The 24061-nt window shown below is 37.6% G+C and overlaps 1 protein-coding gene across 3 annotated transcripts in view; it reads left to right on the top strand.

The window, feature by feature from the left end:
* TMEM117 (transmembrane protein 117) overlaps positions 1-24061 on the top strand; it is a 478296-nt gene that overhangs the window by 81758 nt on the left and 372477 nt on the right. For all 3 annotated transcript variants that reach the window (XM_044914873.1, XM_021704760.2, XM_044914874.1), the window contains one exon: positions 16641-16773. In XM_044914873.1, coding sequence (XP_044770808.1) covers positions 16641-16773 — 133 coding nt within the window. The remainder of the gene's footprint in view (positions 1-16640; positions 16774-24061) is intronic.

Genomic DNA, 24061 nt, shown 5'->3' with positions numbered 1-24061 from the left:
AATGCAGTTTGTTGGCTATCCAGAGTATGGTGTGGTTCCTTATTTCTTTTGCTTGTTTATTCTTTCTATATCTGAGATAAGTTACAAATTTTAGTGGATTAAAACTCAGAAGCAATATTGTCTGCATGCTTACAGATGAAAGAACTCAAACATCTAAATTATGATGCACTGTTATTCATTTAGTTTGCATAGACACCAATCATCTAAAATAACTCCTGTATCTATTGTTTTATCAGTAATATGGGCGTCAAAACTCTGACTAAAATGATATAAAATATGGTGAAAAATATGACGCATTATGTGAATTATAGTAGAGATCAAAAGAAAATATCATTAGTAACATTTACTACACAAAGGTTGCCCTTTGAAATTATTCAACTATTTCAAGGCTTTCATGCTATGAAAGGTAATTTTCACAAAGGTTCTTTTGCTCTGTCATCATAATGTCAAATATTTTATTAAGGTAAAGTAAGTATTTATACTGTGAATATTTTACTTTTATCTCTATTTTGTGGTCTCTGATCTTTCCTCATAAAATCATATATCATGTTAGATTTTGTTATTTCCATGACTCAAATTTTGAAGTGGCTCCTATTGGCTTTCCGAATAATTATAGAGCCTAGAGTTATTTATTGCTATTTAACAAATTATCCCAAAATTCAGAGGCTTAAAACAAGAATAAGTATTTGTGATCTCACAGTTTTTCTGGGTGAGAAATTTAGAAGCAGCTTAGGTAGTTCTGATTTGGGATCTCTCATGAGGTTAATGTCAATATATCAGGTAGGGCTACAGTCATGTGAAGACTTGATTAGAAGGTTCTCTTTCAAGATGGCTCTCTCAAATGGGATGGCAAGTTGGTGTTAGCTGTTCGCTGGAGCCCTCGATTCCTCACCATGTAGATTTTTCCATAGGGCAACTTAATTGCCCCGACATGACAGCTGATTTCCCCCAGAATGAGCAATTCAAGAGGGAGACCAAAGTGGAAACTGCAATGCCTTTCACAACCTGGCCCTTGGAAGTCACTCATTGTCACTTCAACCATATTTTATTGGTCATATAGACCAGTTGTAATTCATTGTGGGAGGATACTACACGTGGGATGACTAACAAAAGGTGAGACTCAGTGGGGACCATCTTGGAGATTGGCTACCATATTTTGTAAATGCTTGTTTTGGTTAAAAGTATTCAATTGAGTTAGAGGGCCACATTTATCTGCATAACCCAATGTCAGTGTTTCTTGGCATACCTATAATTTCTAGCCCTCTTTAAAATCTCAAACACTTGTTTCTTGTGGTCCCCGGAGGAATATCATACAGACTGATGAAGTAATCTGTTATATTCTATTGTAGCACCCTCTTTTTAAGTCCACTGCCACCGTTGGTGGGGGAGGGTGCTATTTAAGGCTGGTGTCTCAACACTGCTACAGCTTCAGGATTTCATCTACTCAAGGTTGAGATCTATGCCAATGGTAAGGTTTCCCAGTGCTTCCAAATTTGTAAGTTCTTAATCTGCTAAAAAAAAATAATGAATTCTATGAAATCATTCTTATTTCAGATTTGTTCTTATTTTCACCTAAAAGTGGAAAAAAGTCTTTTTTACACCTCTGAATGATGTATTTTATTCCTAAATACCCTAAGGGTATGTCCCTATGTCTCGTAAGGCTTAAGACCTGGATCCATGGGCTGAACTTCACCATAATATGTATCCTCATGTACTTTAGATACAATACTGTTTTGCCTATTTTATTTTATACCCAGCCAGAATACCTCAAGAAAATAAATTATTGAAAATATTGGAAACTTTTTCTTTCAGTTCTTCAGACCTGTCTGAATCCCAACTTTAGGCTCAAACCAGCCACCTACCACGTATGCATAACACAGCACATGTTAAACACATGTATCCCCAGTATTTTTATCAGCTGTGTAAATAATAGTTGTTGAAAAGTTAATGAAGTTAGAAAATTGTCAATCTATAGACTCATTAAATGTATGTTTATAAAGATATAGTGTATCTAGAACTTGGTTTCATATACGTTAGATTTATTCAATGAAGCATGTCAAGGAACCTTTGTTACTTCAGTGGAGTAATTCAGTTCAAAATTGGCAGCGTGAATTTCTTTCTAAAACTCAGTAGAAGCACCCAGGAAGCTTTAGTCTTTAAACACTCACTGGCATTTCACTCTCATTTATGGATAATTGTTTTTTTTTCCAACATTTTACGTGAAGTGCTATATAACTTGATTCAATACTCTTTTTCCCCACTTCCAATTGGATTGTTTCTTCTAAACTCTTCTTGTATAGAAATTCAGAAACTGCAGTACTTAAGTTGTTCTGAGAAATATTTTCATAAGCTATGAAATTCAGGGTGAGAAAAAAATGAATCACATCTGAATTTCAGGTTCAAATTAACATAATTCTAGTACTTTTTAGTGTCTTCCTTTTTCTTCATTAGTCTAGTCAAAGATTTGTCTGCTTTATAAAAACAATTTTTCTACTTTGTTTATGGTCTGTATTTTATTTTTTGCCTTCAATTCATTTTTTTGCTCTTATCATCTTTGTTTTGCATTCTGTGAGTTTACTCTCTTTGTTCTTTTTCTTCTTAAGTTTGATATTTCCTTATATTCAGACTTTCTTTTGTAGTAGCAATGGAAGTAGCAAGCAATTTTTTTTTTTTTAGGTGGGAGAGGCTGATTGAATTTTGTTCATTTGTTTGTTCTTTCATCTTTCTATCCCTCTTATACATCTCTATTTAGTGTGTAAGTCACGCATTCAATGGCCACTCTTTTAGTGGCTACCCTTGCAATTTCATTATGCATATTTAAAAATCTAGCAAGTCTCCAGCTAATCAGTGTCTTAATCACCTCCCAAATGATGAAAGTTCTTTAGAACATTTTAATTAGATCAACCTCTTCTTACTTATATGGACTTGTTGTTCAGTATTCTAGTTCTTTTTTTTAACCCACAAAGTAGACATTGACATTTTTATTATTTTATACAAATGATATTTGTTTAGATTTGATAATGCTGATCAGTTTCTTTTCTCACCATTCCTTTTTGTCTCAGGTATTTCTACAGAGGTAATTTCTGGAGTCAGTTTCATTTTCCTTGAAGTGCAACCTTTAGAAGATTTTTAAATAAAGATATATAGGGAATATACTCTCTCAATTTTTATGCTTTAAATTTTTTAAAAATCTTTCTGACAGTTGTCTTTTAAGTGGAATATTTAGACCATTTTCACTTATTAATTACCAATATATTTGTGTTTAAATCTAGCAGTTTGTTATGTGGTAGTTTTTGGCTTGCCTTATCTTTCCTAAGTTATTTTCTCCTCCTTTTTGCTTTCCTTTGGATAAATTAAATATTTTTTATATTTTATTTTTTCTCATTCTATTACTTTGTTAGTTATACTATTTTTATTCTTTTAGTGATTATCCTGGAAGGTAAAACACACATAATTGACTTACTAGAGTTTATCTTTAATTAATATTGACAACACTTTACAAGAACTTTACAGCGTTTAGGGTGCCTGGGTGGCTCAGATGGTTGAGCGTCTGCCTTCGGCTCGGGTCATGATCCCGGGGTCCTGGGATCGAGTCCCACATCAGGCTCCTTGCTCAGCGGGGAGCCTGCTTCTCCCTCTGCCTCTCTCTCTCTCTCTCTTATGAATGAATAAATAAAATCTTAAAAAAAAAAGACTTTACAGCTTTTAGCTCTATTTACCTCTTTCTATCTTTTGACCTACTTTTGTCATAAACTCAAATTCCACATGTGTTTTAAATCCTAAAAGATAGTCTTATTGTTATTTTAATATTAAGTAACTTTATGGGGGTATAATTGACATACTGCACATATTTAACTGTATAGTTTTATAAACTTTGACATATGTATCCATCCGTTGCCACAATCAAGATAAAAGTTTCTTTTTTTTTTTTAAAGATTTATTTATTTATTTATTTATTTGAGACAGAGAGAATGAGAGACAGAGAGCATGAGAGGGAGGAGGGTCAGAGGGAGAAGCAGACTCCCTGCCGAGCAGGGAGCCCAATGCGGGACTCGATCCCGGGACTCCAGGATCATGACCTGAGCCGAAGGCAGTCGCTTAACCAACTGAGCCACCCGGGCGCCCCAAGATAAAAGTTTCTTTATGAGCTTTGGTAATCCCTTTCTCCCATCCCTTCACACCTTTAGGCAATTACTGTTCTATTTAATTTGCATTTTCTAGAAATTCATATAAATGGGATCACATAGTATGTACATATGTAACTGCTAGTAAATCTATGGTTATTAATTTCAGTTATTATTTTCAGACCTAGATATTCCAGTTGATTTTCATGAATAGTTTCCAGTTCTTTGGTAAAATTCATAGTCTTCTCATCTATTTTCTGGACCATATTGATTATAGTTATTTTGACTTCTATGTCTTAGAACTCCAGTATGTACATCATCAATGAGTCTGTTTATATTGTCTTTTTTTTTTTCTCTTGAATTTCACTGATTTTTCTTGTCTTGTTTCCTTGTGTGCCTATTTTTTTTTTTTAACTTGAATATCAGAGATAACATGTGAATAATTTTAAAGGTTCATGATGATCTTCCCTAGGGAAAATTTAGTTTCTCCTGGTAAGCAGATAGAAACTGGGCTTCAGGCTTTCTTTGGGTTGGTCTGTTTCTGGTTTGTCCTTACTTCTAGGATATAGTCCTTCATGTGTCACAGTTGACACTCCAGATTTTGCTCAGAGTTCTTCTACTTTGGTGTATCCTGAATTCCAGTTTTTGTTTCCTGAGCATCATGAGATTGCTAAAATCTATGCTTAGCTTTTTTTTTCTTATCAGCTATTCTTTGCTTGGTTTTGACTCTTACCTACATAGTTTAGGTGTCAGCAAATGCTCTGTGGGAAATTGTATTAGATGTTTGGGCTCACTTTTTGGGTTTCCCTTTTTCTGATATTTTGATTCTTCATGTCATGGTTGCATTGGGAGCCCTGAATTTCAATTTCTTTCTCTGACCCACTCAGACTGCCTCAAACTCTAGGCCATAGTTTTCCATGTGGTCCCTGTGTTTTTCCAGGATTTTATTCTTTATCTTTGATTTTCTGTAGCTTGAAAATGATATACCTAAATGTAGAGTTTTGTTTTGTTTTGCATTTATCCTGCTTGGTGTTTCTTGAGCTTCCCAGATCTGTTATTTGATGTCAAACATTAATTTGGGGAAACTCTCAGTCATTATTTTTCAAATATTTCTCCTGTTCCTTTTTCTTTTTCTTCTCCTTCTAGTATTCCTGTTACACATATGTTATACCTTTTCTAGTTGTCTCGCAGAGTCTTTGTGTATTCTCTTCTACCTTTTTTGGTCTTTTTTCTCTTTGGTTTTCACTTTTGGAGATTTCTATTGAGATATCTTTCAATTCAGAGATTCTTTCTTCAGCATGTTTAGCCTATTAATAAGCCCATCAAAGGCATTCTTAATTTCTGTTTCAGTGTTTATCTCCCACATTTCTTTTTGGATCTTTCTTAGGAAATCCATTTCTCTGCTTACATTTCCTAGCTGTTCTTGCATACTGTCTACTTTATCCATTAGAGCCCTTAGCTTATTAGTCATTGTTTTAAATTCCTGGTCTGATAATTCTAATATCATTGCCATGTCAGGTTCCAATGCTTACTTTGTATCTTCAAATGGTGTTTTTTGTTTTCCTTTTATTATGCTTTGTGTTTTTTGATAACTGAACATGATGTACCAGGTAAAAGGAATGCTTTAGCAATGTGGTGGTGAGGTATGGGGGGAGAAGGAGTGTTCTATAGTCCTATGATTAGGTCTCAGTCTTCTAGTGAGACTCTACTTCTGGACTGTGAACTTCAAAAGTACTTACTCACCTCTCTGCCACTTTAATTGGAAGAGGATGGCTAGAGTAGGCTGACCTTTCATCCAGGTCAGAAGGCTCTGACAGATAACCTCAGCAGGTTGGGTTTGGTTTCTCCAGTGTTTACTATGGGATCCTGGTTGAGCTTCTAGAGGTAAAAACTACAAAAGCATGAGGCCTCTGCTATGGCTGTGACTTCCTAGAGTTTTTAGCTTCTACACTGAGCCTCTAGCAATTTGTTTATTACAGTTCAAGTTTTCCTACCCCAGCACTGATTCCCAAGGCAGTTTTCATTTGTGAGTTTCTGCTCTGGTAAGCTCCTTCTATTTGCTGTCTGTCTATCCAATCTTGAGGGGCAGTAGTTTGCCCTGTGTCTTCACCTCTCTTACAGGTCCTAGGAGACTTGTTCATTTTAAAATCTGTTCAGCTTGGTACTTGTTGTTAGGATGAAGTAGTGATTTCCAATCATCTTATATTTGGAAGTGGAAACCTGTTATGAATTTTTAATATCTTTCTTTAGTAAGTTTAAAAATGGAATCTGAAGAGAAAATAGCAAGTTTGCGAGTACAAGAGACCAGTCTGCAAGAGTCAGAGAACTTATGGGAAACTATGAATGAAAACCAAGTTCATAGAAAGGAAGAGTCAATGAGACCTGGATACATGAATGCAGATAATAGAAATACAAAAATTTTCACCTCTGGCCTGGTTTTGCTTTCCTAGCATTTATGGTTGTGGGAGGACCAGACCCACTTGTCCCCTCTACTCCATATATGATCAGGAGCTAGTGTTCAAGCCTTGTGGACAATCACCTTGTGATTGATTACAATTGCTTCAAACCATGGATCAGCCTACAGGGGATTAGTCTTGCCAATTCAATGTTTCCTTTTTAGCTGGATTAATAGAATGCCTGAAATCAAATGAAAACTTACTTTATTTTAAGATTTTATTTTTATTTGACAGAGAGCGAGAAAGCACAAGTAGGGGGAGCAGCAGAGGGAGAGGGAGAAGCAGGCTCCCCGCATAGCAGGAAGCCCGATGCGGGGCTCAGTCCCAAGACCTTGAGATCATGACCTGAGTCAAAGGCAGTCGCTTAACCAACTGAGCCACCCAGGCACCCCAAAAACTTATTTTAAAAGTATATTATTGTTTTTCAAAACCGATATCAATATAATGATGAAGACATAAAAATTTATTAATAGTGGTGATTACATTAATTTTTTAAAAATAGGGAGCTATATTTTCTATCCTGTTGCCCATTTTGAAATACAAAATTGTGATAACTACAACCTCTAACATTTCTGAACATATTTTATAAATTTTTACTTTTTTGATGGGTTTGGATCTTAAAAATGCTATTTAAGGGGCGCCTGGGTGGCTCAGTTGGTTAAGCGACTGCTTTCGGCTCAGGTCATGATCCTGGAGTCCTGGGATCGAGTCCCGCATCGGGCTCCCTGCTCAGCAGGGAGCCTGCTTCTCCCTCTGACCCTCACCCCTCTCATGTGCTCTCTCTCTCTCATTCTCTCTGTCTCAAAAAAAAAAAAAATGCTATTTAGGTTGATTTCACCCGTACAAGTCTGGAAGATATAGAACAAATTGATTTCATTAAAATTACATGATATTATAATACTCAATATGTATATATATCATATATATCATATATGTATAATTTATATGTTTAAATTAAGTGTGCTGCTAAATCTTAGGCTACAAGCTAAGATGTAATGTTAATTTAGTATTCTTTTTATTCAGTGGCTATTTTTTCCTTAACAGGAAAAGCAGTAGATAATAATAAATGAATACTTTGATTTCCTTTTGGGATCATACTTTTTCACATTGAGCAAATATAAGCAATTTAGGTCAGTTAATCCTAAGAATAGTCTAATGAAAAAGCCATATTATTACAGTAAAATATTTCAACTCTCTCAATAAAATGGAAGGTTTATTACTGTTTTTTCTGTGGAGAATTATTCATGTCAACATGTGTTTATTTAGTGGATATATACTTTACTTAAAGTTTGTAATATGTACACTTTTGAAGTTGACATTACACTCTAGGTCTGAAAACACCATCATTTATGCTGGGTATCTAACCAAAGTCTTATTATTTTTTTTTTAGAATCTCTTTTGAATTACACATTGTAATACGTATTTGTAGTATTTTATGGGATTATATTTCAATTCTCAATATTTGGTTTTCTGTCAAATTCAGTGACTAACAAACATTTTGTGTGTAAGCTCCTACTCCTAATGTGAAGAAAAACCATCTATTCAATGTTTTTTAAATTCTCTTTGTACACTGAAATAGCAAGACTTGATCTGAATATTAATAGAATGGCGCTCTTAGGGTACAAAATTTTATGATCTTGTACTTTATATAATGCTACATTTGTCTAACTAGAACATCCTTTTCTCCCTAATGATATTCTGCTGTGTTTTCTTAGATAATTTTCTTTGTTAATGTCCCATCCACAGACTGTTTCATTTTAGTTATTTTTATTCTGTTGCCATTTTCAATTAGTAAATCTTAAAAAAAATCATATCATGTCATGTTCCTATAAACTAGAAATTAACACAAATCACCCGTGTATACTTCGTATACTTATTTTAGTCTGATTGGAAGTGAAGTTCAATTAATATTGAAATGCTCTGATCCAATTTTATTCTCTTATTCTAGACATAAGAAATAGGATTTACATTATTGTCAAATGTTCCCATATAAAGTGTTAAATATTAAGTTGGCCTTTAAGGAATCTTATCAGTGTGTTACTTTAGCTTCATTTTATACATGAGAGAGGCATACAGTGACAGATAAAACATAAGGAGGAACATTTCCTCTTTTTCTCTCAGTAGGTAAGGATTTCTCTTTTTAATTTGAAGTATTTTGAGTTAGCAGACTACAGTAATCTCTCACTGACTAAACAAATCCTACAACCCTAGAGTTGTACGGGATCTTAAAAATCATGTAATCCAACCCTTTAAACTATACCTGGCTAGTGGCCATTCCTTCTTATCTGCACTGAAGGGAACTTATTATTTCCTGAAAGAGTACGTCCTATAAACTCTTGCTGACTCTGACTCTAATATATGAAATATTTAACAATGAAGATAACTACCTGGAAGAGATCATCTCTGACCTGCATGTTAAGGCCCACAGGATATGCAGAAGGAGAGTGAGCAGGTGACTCTTTCAGTCTGAAGCTTGGGAGGAAAAGTTTATGCTGGAGATATTGGATATTAAACCCATAACAGTGGATGAGATCATGTAGTGATACGAGAAAGGTGAAAACTGAGGACAGACAATGGGGAACATCATCATTTATGGGACAAGTAGAGGAGATGCCCAAAAAGGTGACTGAGAATAATCAGGAAAGTAGAAAAAGAATGAGGAGTATTTGGTGTTTGAGAAGCCAGGGAAGTTACTGTCAAAAAGGACAAGCGTGAACAACTGCTCTGTCAGATGCAAAAGAGATGTCCTGTAAATTAAAGGGCAGTATATTTCTACAGGATTTGGCATTGTGGGAGTCTTTAACATTTGCTAGAACGATTTCAGTAGAATGTTTGCATTGCAAGTAAGATCTCAGGGAGTGGGCATGATGCATATTACTTTTTCTCAAAATCTGGACAAGGGAAGAAGAATGGATGACAGTTCAAGGACATGGGGTCAAGAAAGCATTGCTTTTAGGATGGACTTAAGAGGCTTTAGAGGCAGAGGGAAGAGAACCAGGAGAGAGAGAGAGAGATTTGAAATACAAAGGAGAGAAAAGAAGGCTGATGGGCCAAGGCCCCAAGAGAGGGGAGAGTATGGTTTTAAGGAGGTACATGTGGGTCCTTTGGTGGGATGAGCACTGCATTCTCTGAGAAACAAGGGAAGGAAGTGGGGATAGATAAGCGGATGCATGTGAGTGGGCAGGAAGTTGAAGGAAATCATGTTTGGTGGCAGCGATATTTCCTTGTGGTTGGGCCAAGGTCATAGTCTGAGAGTGAAAGAGGCTTAGTAGGAGCTTTGAGGTAAAATGTGAAATGGATGCTGAGGAGAATGGGAAAGAGATTGACGAGTACAAGGAAAACTATTAATATGCAGGACTGCAGTAGCTGCTGAAATTGGGGATCATGATTATGTAGTGGCTTATTAATCTACTCGTGTAACTTTTTTTCACAGCAGTTTACCGAAATCAGAGAAAGCAAACTGTAGTGTTGAATCAGAGTTGGGGTTTTGCAGGGCAAACATAAGGCAGGTATGGGGTGCACAGGAAATAAGGGTGTTGAGGAAAAGAATTTTGATAAGGAAACAAGTTTCATGCTATATAGAACTCAGGATGTGGCTAATAGATGGGGAGAAAATGTGGAGGAGGTGAAGGTCAAAGAACCTGGTGGGTTCCATACGGCACAGAGGGTGGGTGTAATTGCCAGATCTGCAAAGATGCAAGATTTTAGCCATACGGTGGAATATCTTTTTTGTTCATTTGTACACTGTTGCTCTATATTGTATTGTGTCCCTTCATTGTTGGCAGTTGGACAACTATTTATCTAAGACATGCTATGTGCCAGTGCATGGTGATACCAGTGGGGAAGAAGACAGCTATGGTCCTCACTGTGTTGCAGTTTATGGATGGATGTGGCACACACAAGTAGACAATACATTATACAAAGTCTTGGGCCTTAGGTGTTCTGAGGTTGAGCTGTGTGAGCTGTGTGAGCTTGCCAACAAGATATATTTCCCCCTATATTTTACTTATAGAATTTTTCTTTTGGAAAATGTGTGCCCTTTCTTGTGAGCAGGTCTTAATTCTCCTTCTAGAATCTGTCCATCAGAATTTAATGCAGTTATTTTAGCATATATTCTGCTGAGTACTTGGGATATAAAGACTAAGAAATAGATTCCATGTGGGTCATTTTAAGCCCCCCTACCCTTTTTTTTTCCTTCTCTGGGCCTTTGATCCATTGGTCATCTTCTATCTGGTAAGGTAATGTTAGCTTCAGTAATAAAAATCTCCAAAATATATAACATGAGTTATATATATATATATATAATATATATAATATATATATAATATATATATTATATATATTATATATATAATATATATATATATAATATATATATAATGAGTGCATCTCAATTGAATTTCTCACTCATATAAAGCCAAAACTTGGCAGGTACCTTTGATCTAAGCAGTGATTCAAGGACCAGGGATCTTCCATCCCATGGTTCTGCTGTTTTAATGTTTGCCATACTTGATTTACATTTGTGGATCAATGTAGTACTAGGTAATTAACTTAATCTGGCTCTAGGAGTGTAACATGTGACATAGGCTTAGCTAATCATTGCTACTGGTGATTGGTTCAGTACCCAAAAAGCTCACTGAGAGTGAGTCACCTAACTTTCTTTAGAAATAGTGGGGCAGAAGCATTATATTTTCCTCCCTGGACAAAAATGAAGGCACATTACTCAGGATTTCTACAGTCATCTTGGGACTACAAAGGGTATGTATGAACATGTTGGGGGAGCTGGCTACGATGGAAAACTATTAATGTACAGGACTGCAGTAGCTGCTGAAATTGGGGATCATGATTATGTAGTGGCTTATTAATCTACTCGTGTAACTTTTTTTCACAGCAGTTTACTGAAATCAGAGAAAGCAAACTGTACTGTTGAATCAGAGTTGGGGTTTTACAGGGCAAGGATAAGGCAGGTATAGGGTGCACAGGAAATAAGGGTGTTGAGGAAAAGAAGTTTGATAAGGAAACAAGTTTCATTTCTTCACCTTGAAGAAATCAAGCTGGGAAATGGAGATAAATCAAGCCTTGTTTGAGTGCTGGATCAAGCCTTGCTTGAAGTCATTTCATTTCTTTAGTTAAACTAAATCTGTACTATTTTCTGAACATATATGTTAAGGAGAAAATTATGGTTTTTTTTAGGGAATAAACATGTTTGTTAGAAAATATGAGAAGCCAATAAATAAAAGACTCCTTATAATTTAAGCTGGTTTTTAGTTTTTTCTTTTCTTTTCCCTTCCCCTCCTCCCTCCTCACCCCACCCTTCCTCTCCCCTCCCCTCCGCTCCTTCCTTCCTTTTTTCCTTCCTTCCTTCCTTGCTTCCTTCCTTTTCTGTTACTGGCAACAGAGAACATTCTTACTGCTATGTGGAATGCCTGCTATTCCAACTTTGACTACAACCAGCTTTTGACCTCAACAAATTAAAACATTTTAATTTGCTGTAGATTACATGTTTGTCTTACATATGTATCCATTATGTACATGCAAATATACATTGTGTATATGGCTGGCTACATCATATATAGGAGAGTTTGGAGCAGGAGGCTTAATGGATAGTGGTATTAATTCAGTTTGAAGTCCTCTTGAGGAAAGTGCCACCTTCATTTGTCCTTTTATATTTCCTGGTCAGGGTCTTATGTGTAATGCCACAGTTTTTCCTCTATATTATATAAATCTTGCTCTGATTCCTGCTTACCAAGGCGAGCAGAGAGTACAACACTGGTAATTTTTCACCTTATCTTTTTTTATCACTAAAATTTAAAATAGTCCTAAGGCTACAGGGGTCCTGGAAACAAATCCCTCAATCTGTATTTACCTGTTCCCTGCTTCTTCTAATGCTGCTTGGGTGATGGTCTTCGGCCCCCTCTTTGGCGCTATGGTACTGTTTAAGATGATGTTGGTTTGCAACCTTGGGAATTTCTCAGGTAAAATCTGACACTGGCCCCCACCCATGGAGGGCAAGGAGAGACCGAAGGAAGAGTCAGGCACCTCCCGGTTGGGAGGTGGTGGTTTTAATAAGCAAGAGAACATATACGAGGCTTGCCTTCGGTGGCCATAAGACAAGTAGATCTTTGCACTTGCCCACTACAATCTTAAAATTCGTATAGAGGTCTCAATGGAGTTCAGTCACTTACACCGTCTGGACAGTTGCAACAACTCATTGCTCTCTCAATACTGCATTGTTAAAAACAGCTCCCATGGTGGGAGTGGTGGATAGAACGAGCATTCCAATAACAGGGGAAGGGGTCAGGAGCCTCCGATTGCCTAGGTCTGGCTTGAGGGTCACCTGGTCATCATGTCCTCTCGATGATATCCTCCAACAGTTGTCTGGGTCCTGCCCAGGTTGTTGTGTTCCTAATGGAGGTTGGTGGCTGCCCTACTGGCCTTATGCCCTAGGGGCTAACTCAGTCTCCTTACCTGACTTTCAGTGCCATGACCCTTGATACTGGCTTTCACCACCATCCATTAAATCAAATCCAAAGGATGTTCTGCCACCTTGGAGGCCTAAATCTTTGTATCCTCCATGAACCTAGAAGCCCTCGCTCTATCGAATCCCTTGCTTTAACAAATTCCCAGGAGTAGGGCTACCCCCGTCTCTTGCATGGAAGTACAGACTCTTCTTCTTTGCCTCTGAGATTGCTTAGTTTATTTCTTTGTTCAAGGCTTCCTTGTGAGAACCGCACTTGAACAAAAGGTACCCAGAACACAGGATAAAAGTCTGGTTGTGAGGTAGAAAGGAAATATTCCTTTTTATTTTGCCGATGAGAACACAGCAGCAAAAATCCCCCCAAGAAACCAAGCAGTTTCTCCATACTTCTCCCTATTACACTTGCCTCTTTTTATTTTCCACTACATATGTGGGGTCATCATATTTTTTAAATATGCTTTTAGATCATTAATCTTGCTAGAATTTTATAACATCTTACTGGCCTTAAACCCACTGTATTTCCAGGAAAGATTCTGAGGTTTTAGGGCATTTCAGTTGACTTTAACCAGCCAGTCCTTGTGTCTTCCAACACCTCTATAGGCTCGTGTACCATCTTAATGCTTCTGCTTGTTCTAAGATTCATTTTCCAATTACCTTGACCTTATCAAAGGTGATGGTCCATACAGTCCAAGACAAATTTTATTAATATAAATATACACTCATATTCATAAATATATCTATGGTTAAAATAAAAGTCACTTATGACCTTGTTGGGAATGTACCCACCTTCTCAGTGATGCCCTTTTACTCTTGTTGACCTATAGGACTGTCTTCACTCAGTTATTTACTGAAACTCCTCTAAAGGAAAGTGTGATAAAATTTTGAATTCTGTGATCTACAGAGAAGGTGGCATATAATTTATTACCCAAACCAGTACACTTAAGAAATGAAGGGGGCATTCTGAATAATTATGTCAGGACAACAGTTATAAGCCACTGTTGTCCCAGGCAGACCAAATATATGGTCATATTATAGGGCAGAGACAACACATTTTCATGTGACATCCTCAGGTAACACTGAGGTTCCTGATCTGATTAGCTTGATGAGAGGTCACTTATGCCAACAGCCAACTGATGGCAATCTATGCATATGTGTTTCTAGCAATAGGATGGACACCCAGTGAGTTAACCTTGAAGTAACTTATGGGGAATTTTTATAATGTGATTCGACTGAACGTTGGAGCCACACCAGTGGTGTCCTTCGTGTATTGCAACACTTTTATTATGCGTCACAAGTGAATTTCAGGCCATGTTAACCTGTCATTTTGTTCTAATGACTCTAATGACTGAAATTAGTGCCAGACAATGAGCTTGGCAATGACAGCATAAATGGTATTGTCACATTTCCCTTTTTACTAACTTTGTGTTATTTCAGCCAGTGCACAGTTAATCTACTATGTTTTATTTGCAAAGCACTCTTCCATTGCCAGCATTATGATTTGACTTTTAAAGTGCATCCATTAGTAATTTTTTTGACATATGCATATGTTAAGAAGGAAATTCACATTTAAATTTTCAAGGAACTCTAATTGCTGGTCTTTGCTGTTCTTCAGTCTACACTGCTGAACTAAATAAATCTTAGTTTGAAGCTGAAAGGACTTGAAGCTAAGGGAACCTTGAACAAAGAGAGCCCATGAGCCTGAGATAAGATCACATTTTCATTAATCACCCAAATAATGATGGACTTCAAACACCTTTCTACCTTGCTCTCAGCTGTATCTCTAGTACCTAGAACCATGGCTGACATGTCATCAGAACACATTCAAAATTTTGCTCAACAGATGAATACTATTCTTTACAGTTTGCTTTATGATATTTATGGCATGAGTGTTTTAATTTCAAGCATTCTGTGCTTAATATCTATTTATCATATTCCTGACAACGTATTGTGTGGAGACTTGCAGATCTCTGGTTTTCCATAACTATTGATTCAGTTAATCAGCAAGTTCTGTGAAGTTGTAATTTGCTCTGCTAGTATTGTTTGCTTCAGTAGAGAGTTTTCCATGTTCTTCTTCCCTTGACTTTCAGATTTGCCCTTTGCTTCTCTTGCACAGGCCAAGAAACCAGATGATGTAACCAAATCTCCTTTTTTTTGCTCTATTTAAAGTTTTGGCTAGTGTAATGTTTCTGGTTTCCAAATTATTTATTTGACAGAGAGAGAGACAGCGAGAGAGGGAACACAAGCAGGAGGAGTGGGAGAGGGAGAAGCAGGCTTCCTGCCAAGCAGGGAGCCCGATGTGGGACTCGATCCCAGGACCCTGGGACCATGACCTGAGCCGAAGGCAGACGCTTAACGACTGAGCCACCCAGGCGCCCTTAGTAATTAAATCTTAAAAGATTTTTTCCTATCCTCAATAACCTACATGAGAGCTACTGTCTATCCCTAGAGAGACAATTTCCAGATGGAAATATGTATATCTTTTTCATAGCCTTGACATATCATGAATAAAAAGGGAATATTTTCTCTGGTGAGAAATTCTCTTATAGGATTTAAGGCCTACTTTATTTTAATTGTAGTTTATATGTGTGTATCATCTCCCTTATCATTATTTAGATAACTTTCTCAGGAATGGAAATAAGCCTAGTAGACAAAGTTGATCTTAGGAGAAGCCAGGGTGACCTACGTTCATTTGTTTCTTACTCCCATGGTTTGTCATCTCTCTCAATTTTCAGGATAGTAATGCTCTCATTTCTCTTCTCTACTGAAATGTTTCTGTATTAATTCTGATATTAGTAATGTTTTTTTAGTATTCATCTATACATGTTTTCCCTCCTTGAAATATTTGCATTTTAAGATTCTTTCTTATCTTAGCATTTATCTATGTAAATGGAATTTTAGGCATCAGGGTGGAAATATCCTTTTGCTGGGAGCCACACCAAGCTCCGTAACACATGTACATCCTGCCCCCTCCCAACCCCCCATCTGACCCCTTCAACCCACACACACTTATGCACAGGCCTGTATGCAAGTGTGGGTGTTTTAGCTGAGAGTGAGGGTATGTCGTCTGGATCTTATGGCAGACACCATATTTTTCCTTTTAAGTTTTCATGTACCTTCAACAATTGGATCTGCCTCAGTTTTGTTGTCTGGTCAGTACTGGGGGTGGGCCTATGGAAGCAAAAGGGAATTATGTGGAACTTACACAATGTCTCTACCATTTGCCCGAAGTAGCTTCAGTATACAGGAAACCAAAGACACATTAGTGAAATAGAAAATGGGTGTCAGCGCTCTAATTCCTCTTGTTTTCAGGGCAGCATCATGAACGATCTCTGAACTATCCTCGAGTCTCATGTTAGTATTATTTGCTCCAGGATGATACGGGGACTGTCTTGAACTTCATCCATGATCATTTATTGACCAAAGACAGAAAGGACATTAGTAGAGTGGTTTGACCCATAAGGCAATTCTATGGCAAAGATCTCAGAAAATAGTGAGATAAGAGAGATTCAGTAAAAGAAAGCAAAGCTGTGTGAATTGTGAGTCATGATGGACACTGATTTCTCATAATATCTTATATTGCAGGTCAGTTGCTCCGGTTAAAAATGTTTCGAGAGGATCATGGGTCATGGATGACAATGTTCTTCAGCACAATTCTGTTTCTCTTCATATTTTCTCACATATACAACACGATTCTTCTAATGGATGGGAACATGGGGTAGGTTATCTTTCCCCTTTCTACTGTGGTGAGTGTTATGTTTGAAACTCTTAAAAATTCAAAGGGAATTTTTTAGTTCATAGTAGCCTAACTCTTCACAAATATTCTACTGTAAATAAAGATAATCTGTGCATTTTTCTTACTTAAAGCATTTAGACTCTTTTCTCCAAGGAGCTTATAGCGTTCTGCGATACTTGTGTTCTTTCTACTTGAGGACTGCGGGGTAGTTTGAGGGCAGGTAATAATTTCAGTAAAACCACAGAGAGTATGAGAATCCGGAAATCTTACTGACTTGTTTATCTCACAGTTAGTAAAGCTGGGATAAGATGAAGGTCTCCAGATTTGCAGTTTCATTGCTCTGCGATGCCTGGTTAAATAAAAGTATTTGATACTGGTGGCATTTTTTTTTTTTAAACTCTCTTGATAGTTCCAACAGAGAGACCTTTGTTATAAATGGGTCATTTTAAAAGTGGGCCACCCTGTATTAAATGCAGGGTTGTGATCTATACTTATCAAATCACTGATCAAATCACCGTGGCATGAAGAGGTGCTAACAAGGAGATTGTAGGGGTTTTTTTTTGTTATTATTATTATTATTTTTTGGTAACTTTCTTCAATTCCTGATTTGCTCTTAGTAAGTTTTAAGAACAGAATACAAGGAGAATGGCTTAGCTTATAGCACTAAGAATTAGATTCCTGACAAGAATAAACCACTTTAGATATTGTATACTGACATAGATGGAATGCTTCCATCTATTCTCCCCAGTAGATTGGAAAGCGAGGTGATATCGTTTTCTTCTAAATGTAGGCTAGGCAAGATTGTCGACCAGTTCTGGAGAGCAATTGTTTTGATGTTATGTATAGATTCTAGCCAGCACTGTTCACTGCTAAGAGGGATAGCTCAATTAAAATTTTATTGTTTTTCCCCCACCATTAAAGAAAATGAATAGTAAAGGGATAAATTCAGGCATGTGATATTTAGATCAAATGTTCAGGCTTTAAGAAGTTACTGACAAGCTTGGGGTGCCTGTGTGGCTCAGTCATTAAGCATCTGCCTTCGGCTCAGGTCATGATCTCAGGGTCCTGGGATCGAGCCCCACGTCGGGCTCCCTGCTCAGCGGAGAGCCTGCTTCTCTCTCTTCCTCTGCCTGCCGCTCTGCCTACTTGTACTCTCTATCTCTCTGTCAAATAAATAAAAAAATCTTAAAAAAAAAAAAAAAAGAAGTTACTGACAAGCTTTGTTTGTGATTATTTCTTGGGTTTCAAATAATGCCCTTTACTGGGTCTCTTTTTAAATGGTGGCGTTCCAGACTCTAACTCGGGCCCGTCAGGAGCAGCCTCAGCCTTAGCGCATGCCTGTATTAATGCAACGGCTAACGGTCCTCTTGGAATTACCCAACACAACCAGAAGTCTGTCAGAGAGGTGTTGTGCACACAGCACTGGGGCCAGAAGAGGAAGGGACCCATAAAAAACTTACATTTTTTTAAGCACTTGCTGAAGATAATATGTCAAAATAGTATATATAGCTTCTGCTTGGAAGTTGACTTCCTCTCTAATTCTTTTTTTATTCTTTTTATTTTATGGAGCTACTGAGGTCTTTGCTAAACGGAAGTTATTTATTCTGAGGACAGAAGCAGATTTAAAAGTAATAAACTAAATGCAATAATAGGTCATCCCTGGCACACTGTAGAGCGCTCAATAGCTAATTATAAAACCAATCTTACAGAGGGTTAACAGTTCTTAAGCACTCAGTACCAGTACTCAGTTAAACCTCACAATGACCCTGCGCAATAGGTGTTTTTATTATCTTCATTTTACAGATCAGGAAACTGAGGACCAGGGATGTCCTGTCACTTGTCTAAAGTTACATTATAATTCAGTCTCTACTTTAGACGTTAAACAAGGAGTTGAGCGATTAAGTAGTGAATTCTGGTAATACCTCCTGCTGTCAGGCTGGTACAGAGTTGATTGCTGATTGATTCTGATGCTCAATCACTGTAGATCTATTAGTCTTTCTTTGTATTTTTATCTTTCAAGCTGTGTTTGAAAATTGAAAGAAGTAGGCGGTATATGCAGGAAATAAGAATTTATGGGTGTCTGTCTTAACTAAAATTGAAAGTGATTCTTTTTTATTTTCAGACTAAATACAGTATTCCATATTCTGACTAACTCTTGAACTCTTCACCAATATGCCTCATCCTTGTTCAGAAGGACATTTTCATGGGGTCACTTTTTAATTTTTTTTTTTATCCAAAGCAAGGGACAAGTGGTTTAGTTTTGCTAATAAAAAATTAAATTACTATTTTTAAAAGACATATTACCAACTTTAATTACACATGCCATTTGAACTAGTGAATACTTTAAGGTTGGAATGTAAATTGGAGGAAAATCTTTTTAAATGGTGGTAGGGAAAATGAATACAACTGTGCTTTTGGGGTTCTCTAGGAGACACCATGTTATCTGAAGCATTGCCTCATCCTTTGTAAGGCAAGGAATGATGGAGCCAGAGGCTGTGGAAGGAATAGGCATGTGGATATCATGATTGACTAGTTTCGTGACTGTGGATTGCTGGTGGTAGAGGGGAATCCTGGATTATTTACAATGAATTTGATTGGCATTGAGGATTCCAATGTGTCCTGGTTTGTGGCTCTTTTAGGATTTCAAAGAGGATTCCCTAGAATGATTTGCTTTTTTCCCCAATTTTAGGATTGGTTGTAAATTTAGGTTCAGCTAGAGTCCTTTGATCCCTCCTTATAGAGAACAAAAACCCTAGGTTTGTCTTAATGAACCTTAAGAGTTTTAGCCAGAACTGACTTGGTAAGAGTCAAGTTGGCTGCTCCTGGTGTTCTCACTGGAGTGAGAAACATGAAACCATTTTCTTCCACAGTGATGGGACTTGCCTTGGTTAAAAATGATTCTAAATGACTCCCTCCACCCCCAGGTTTTTCTTTTTCTTTTTCTTTTTTCCTCCCTGTTCAACTAGGTATCTTAAGGCCAATCTATTTAGAAATCTGTTTGGCAGAAATAAAGAGAGATGTGCTTCAGAATCCATGGTGAGGTCTTTACTGACCCGAAACTGAGCAAGTCTAGGGCTGGGAAGAGTTTTTACCCTTTGTGACATCATCTTTCCGAAGAACTTCTTAGTCATGGAATTTTCACAGCATTCAGAGTGTAAAGCCCTAGTTTAGGAAAAATTTGCCTGGCCTTCTCAAATATCTAAATTCCCCAAAGAATAATATATATAACGTGAAAGGAATGAAATGGTAGGAAAGCAAAGCGTGCAGTCTCGTTATATTCATAAAACGATTCTGAAAATAGCCACTTGATGGCAGCAGAGGGCATGTTTTCAGTGCGGATTGCCTGGACCTGTCAAAGACCGGTTTTCTCTGAAGAGAATCTTGCTCCTTTTGAATTTCTGAAACTTGGGTTGAAATATTTGCCTTCCTAATTGTTAATGGACTTTTTCAATAAATCCACCTAGTGATCTTTATAATAAGCACTTATGATGTGCTTGGCCCCTTTTTATGTTCTTAAACAAGTTTAAATAATAGTATATATAAACACATATATGCACACATATATATATGCTTATAGACTTATTCTGGAATTACAAGGATAAATACTGTATTTAGCATGGAGGAGATCAGACACTTGACAAACATAAAATTTCCTCTGTGAACTGGAATAAGTTTCCAAAGAGTACATCCTACTTAGGGCAGAATATGAAGAAGCTGATGTTTTCTAGGGTTAATGATAAAGAACATTTTATTTTTTCTAATATACAGCCTTTTCCAGAGAAGTGTTACAAATATTAATTAATACATCGATATGTGTTAGGTGTTGCAGAGACAAAAATTGAGAAATGAGACAAAGTGATTCAGGCAATTTTGAAAATAAGTATTAATATTCATATTCAGAACCTGGAAAAAAAATGATGGTACAAATTAGGTGATGGGTGTAATGAAAATGGAATAGATTGTCTCTCTCTTCTGTTTTGTTTTAGTAAGTAAGAACTTATGTGGAGCACTCATTAAATGTCTGGGTGTGATGAACACACTCTGAGTATGCTGTAAGGGTGATTGGCTTAGGGGAGGTGACAGGAGGGAATATTTAAAATAGACACTTTCCAGGGATGCCTGGGTGGCTCAGTCCATTAAGTATGTGCCTTCAGCTCAGGTCATGATCCCAGGGTCCTGAGATCAAGTTCCGCATCAGGTTCTCTGCTCAGCGGGGAGTCTGCTTCTCCCTCTGCCTGCCGCTCTCCCTGCTTGTGCTCTCTCTCTCTGACAAATGAGTAAAATCTTTAAAAAAAATAATAAAATAAAATAGACACTTTCTATGGGGCACCTGGATGGCTCCGTCAGTTAAGGGTCTGCCTTCCGCTCAGGGCATGATCCCAGGGTCCTGGGATCAACCCCTCCTTGGACTCCCTGCTTAGCTGGGAGTCTGCTTCTCTCTCTCTCTCTCCCCCTCTGTCCCTCCCCCTGCTTGTGCTTTCTCCTTCTCTCTCTCAAATAAAATCTTAAGAAAATAAAATACTTCCCTACAATCTAAAATGCATGGCTTTTATGTACAGAGGGGGCAGCAAAAGCAAGCAAGGACGAATAGGAAATATCAACAAGCAGGAGACTGGCATAGACTTGTCCATAGGCTGGAAGAACTTGTTCAGGCTCTAATGGTTCCTCAGGTGTGTGTGCACAGCTGCCCTAGATCTTACCCCCCCCCCCCATACTCTTACCTCATTTTGTAATGAATGACTGTTAATCTGGTCCATCCGTGCGTCCACGTGTTGTATCAGAAAAGACTCTGATTTATAGTTTCAGTTTCTGTTGCCAGAGGTATAGGTTCCAGCCCATTATTTCTCCCAAAGCTGAGTTACACTTTAATTGAAAAATTCAGGGTGGAATTTCACTCCAGGCAGTACTTTTTTCTTTCCTAAGTTCATTATTTTTAAAACCTGCACTAATGCTTTCAGATTCCTTACTCAAACTTCTTTTTTTTCTCTTTTTAGTCACTACTGATCTAGAAGTAGCAGCCCTGGTTCATCGTGGGTTTTTTTGTTTTTTTTTTGTTTTTTTTTCCCGTTAAGAGACATGATTTTCACTTGTTACTGCTCTTCAAGTACAAAGTTGGTTGACCTGCTACCGTTGTTTACACTGGTAGCTACATGCTGAGGAAGGAATGTTTCTGTGTGTGTTTCTTTGATTTTAAAGGCGATTTAGAGGTGGGAAATGGCAAGAAAAAAAATCCAAATAGTCTTTAGTAATGTTAAACTATACAGTTTTTGTATGACCGAAACTAACCAAATTACAGGAAGCCTGCAAGTACTTGAGTCAATAGCTGAAAAGCTTGATTGGCTGCTAATACAAGGCTGAATGCAAATTCTGCTGGAGTGGTGCTTTAAATAATTTGTTGGCTTCATTCTTAATTAGGCTAAACATTGACTTGCTTGTACGATTAATTCACAATAATAGTACAATTAATTACTAAGGCTGGGAGTAAGGGGCCAGGCTGGTTGCTGAGAATGGGCTGGTGAGAAGAAAAGCTGGAAATGAATGGCTGAGTCTGGTCAAGGGCGCTGACTCAGTGGGGTGCTGGAGGGAGGGAGGCAGGTTTGGTGAGAGAGGCGGAGGGAGAGAAGGGGAAGGAGAATAGGAGGGGGAGGGTCAGGGCAGAGGAGAGGGAGACTTATTCAGCCTGAAGCCCTAGAGCTGTAGGGCCTAGTTGCTGCTTTTATTTTTTTATTTTTTAAAATTATTTTAATTCAATTAATTGACATATAATGTATTATTAGTCTCAGAGGTAGAGGCCTGTGATTCATCAGTCTTATATAATACCCAGTGCTCCTTAAAACACATACCCTCCCCAGTGCCATCACCCACTTACTCCATCCCCTCCAGCAACCCTTAGTTTATTTCCTATGATTAGGTTTGTTTCCCTCTCTGGTTTCATCGTGTTTTAGTTTGCTGCTTTTAATACTATTTGTTTCACATTACTTGGTTTTGATAGTATAAACGTAAAATAGCACAACCTACTCAAGTTTTCACAAGTTTACTGTTAGTGTAGTCTGAATTGATGAAGTTTTAAAACATTAATGAAAAACACAATGTTGCATTATTATATGTCCAGAATTGACATTGTTTTGACACATTTAAGATGAGTATGTTCCGTGAGCACTGTTTTTAGTTATTTATTCCAACTCCCTCATTACATAGCTTGATGTAGGAAGACGATGTTAGGGTTCAAAGCCGATGGCCAAGAAAGAATTCTTGAGATGTCTTTGGTGCAAAAAGGTGATTTTATTAAAGCACGGGAACAGGACCCGTGGGCAGGAAGAGCTGCACCGGGGTCATGAGGAGTGGCCCGTTATATGCTTTCAACTTGTGAGGGGGTTAGGGATAGCATAAGTCTCTAAGGAATTTTGGAAGCAAGGTTTCCAGGACCTTGAGCGGGCTAGCTATTGTTGGGAAAAGGTCATTTATTACCGTCTAATAAAACCTTAGTCATGAGACCCTGCAGATGTATATTGGTGGGCCATCTGCTTGGGGGATGATTGCCAACACGTATCTTGGGGGGTTTAGAGATAAAGGAAGTTTCCAAAGGAATTTTTATACGTTAAAGTAGATTTACAGGATTCTGGGGAGCGGGGGAGGTCAGGCTAGGATTGCCTTTTGCCCTTAGCAAAGTATTAACATCGAGGCAGTTGAGTCCCTAGAGGAATGCCACTCTGCCTATTTCGAGGACTTGTCGGTGGCTCTAGGTAGTAAGGAAATTTAATAATTCTTCTCCTGCCTTTGTTTCCCACATCATAGCTTATCAGCTTGTTACAGGGGGAACCAATTCTGATCCAGGAATCAGAATACCTGGATTTTAGCCCCATCTTAGCCACTCACTGGCAAAAATAACTTGGAGAAGTTAGACTGTTTCTCATTTTTAAGATGTGAGTTGTTGTTATAAGGTTGTTAGTAGATTTACTATTATCAGCCTCATCATCATTATTATTACTCTTAGGGAAATGCATGCCTCTAAGGTAGAGACACAAACTAACCTTAATCTTGGTTGCCATCGGCTTTGTTTTGTATGAAAGGCGAAATGATGTAATAGAAATAGCATGGACTTTCATCCTGACACTCTTTTGCGATGTGACCCTAGGTGAACTTCACTTTCTGAACCTCACTTCCCCTGATGTAAAATGGGGATGTTAGTACTACTTTAGGGTTGTTGTGGCAATCACAGAAAACAATGTGTGCTTAGCAGTTGGCATGGTGCCACCATATAATGAGCCCC

This window comes from Neomonachus schauinslandi, chromosome 5, assembly GCF_002201575.2.
Source record: "Neomonachus schauinslandi chromosome 5, ASM220157v2, whole genome shotgun sequence".
Lineage (NCBI taxonomy): Eukaryota > Metazoa > Chordata > Mammalia > Carnivora > Phocidae > Neomonachus > Neomonachus schauinslandi.
This window is presented reverse-complemented; position numbering and strand designations above follow the sequence as displayed.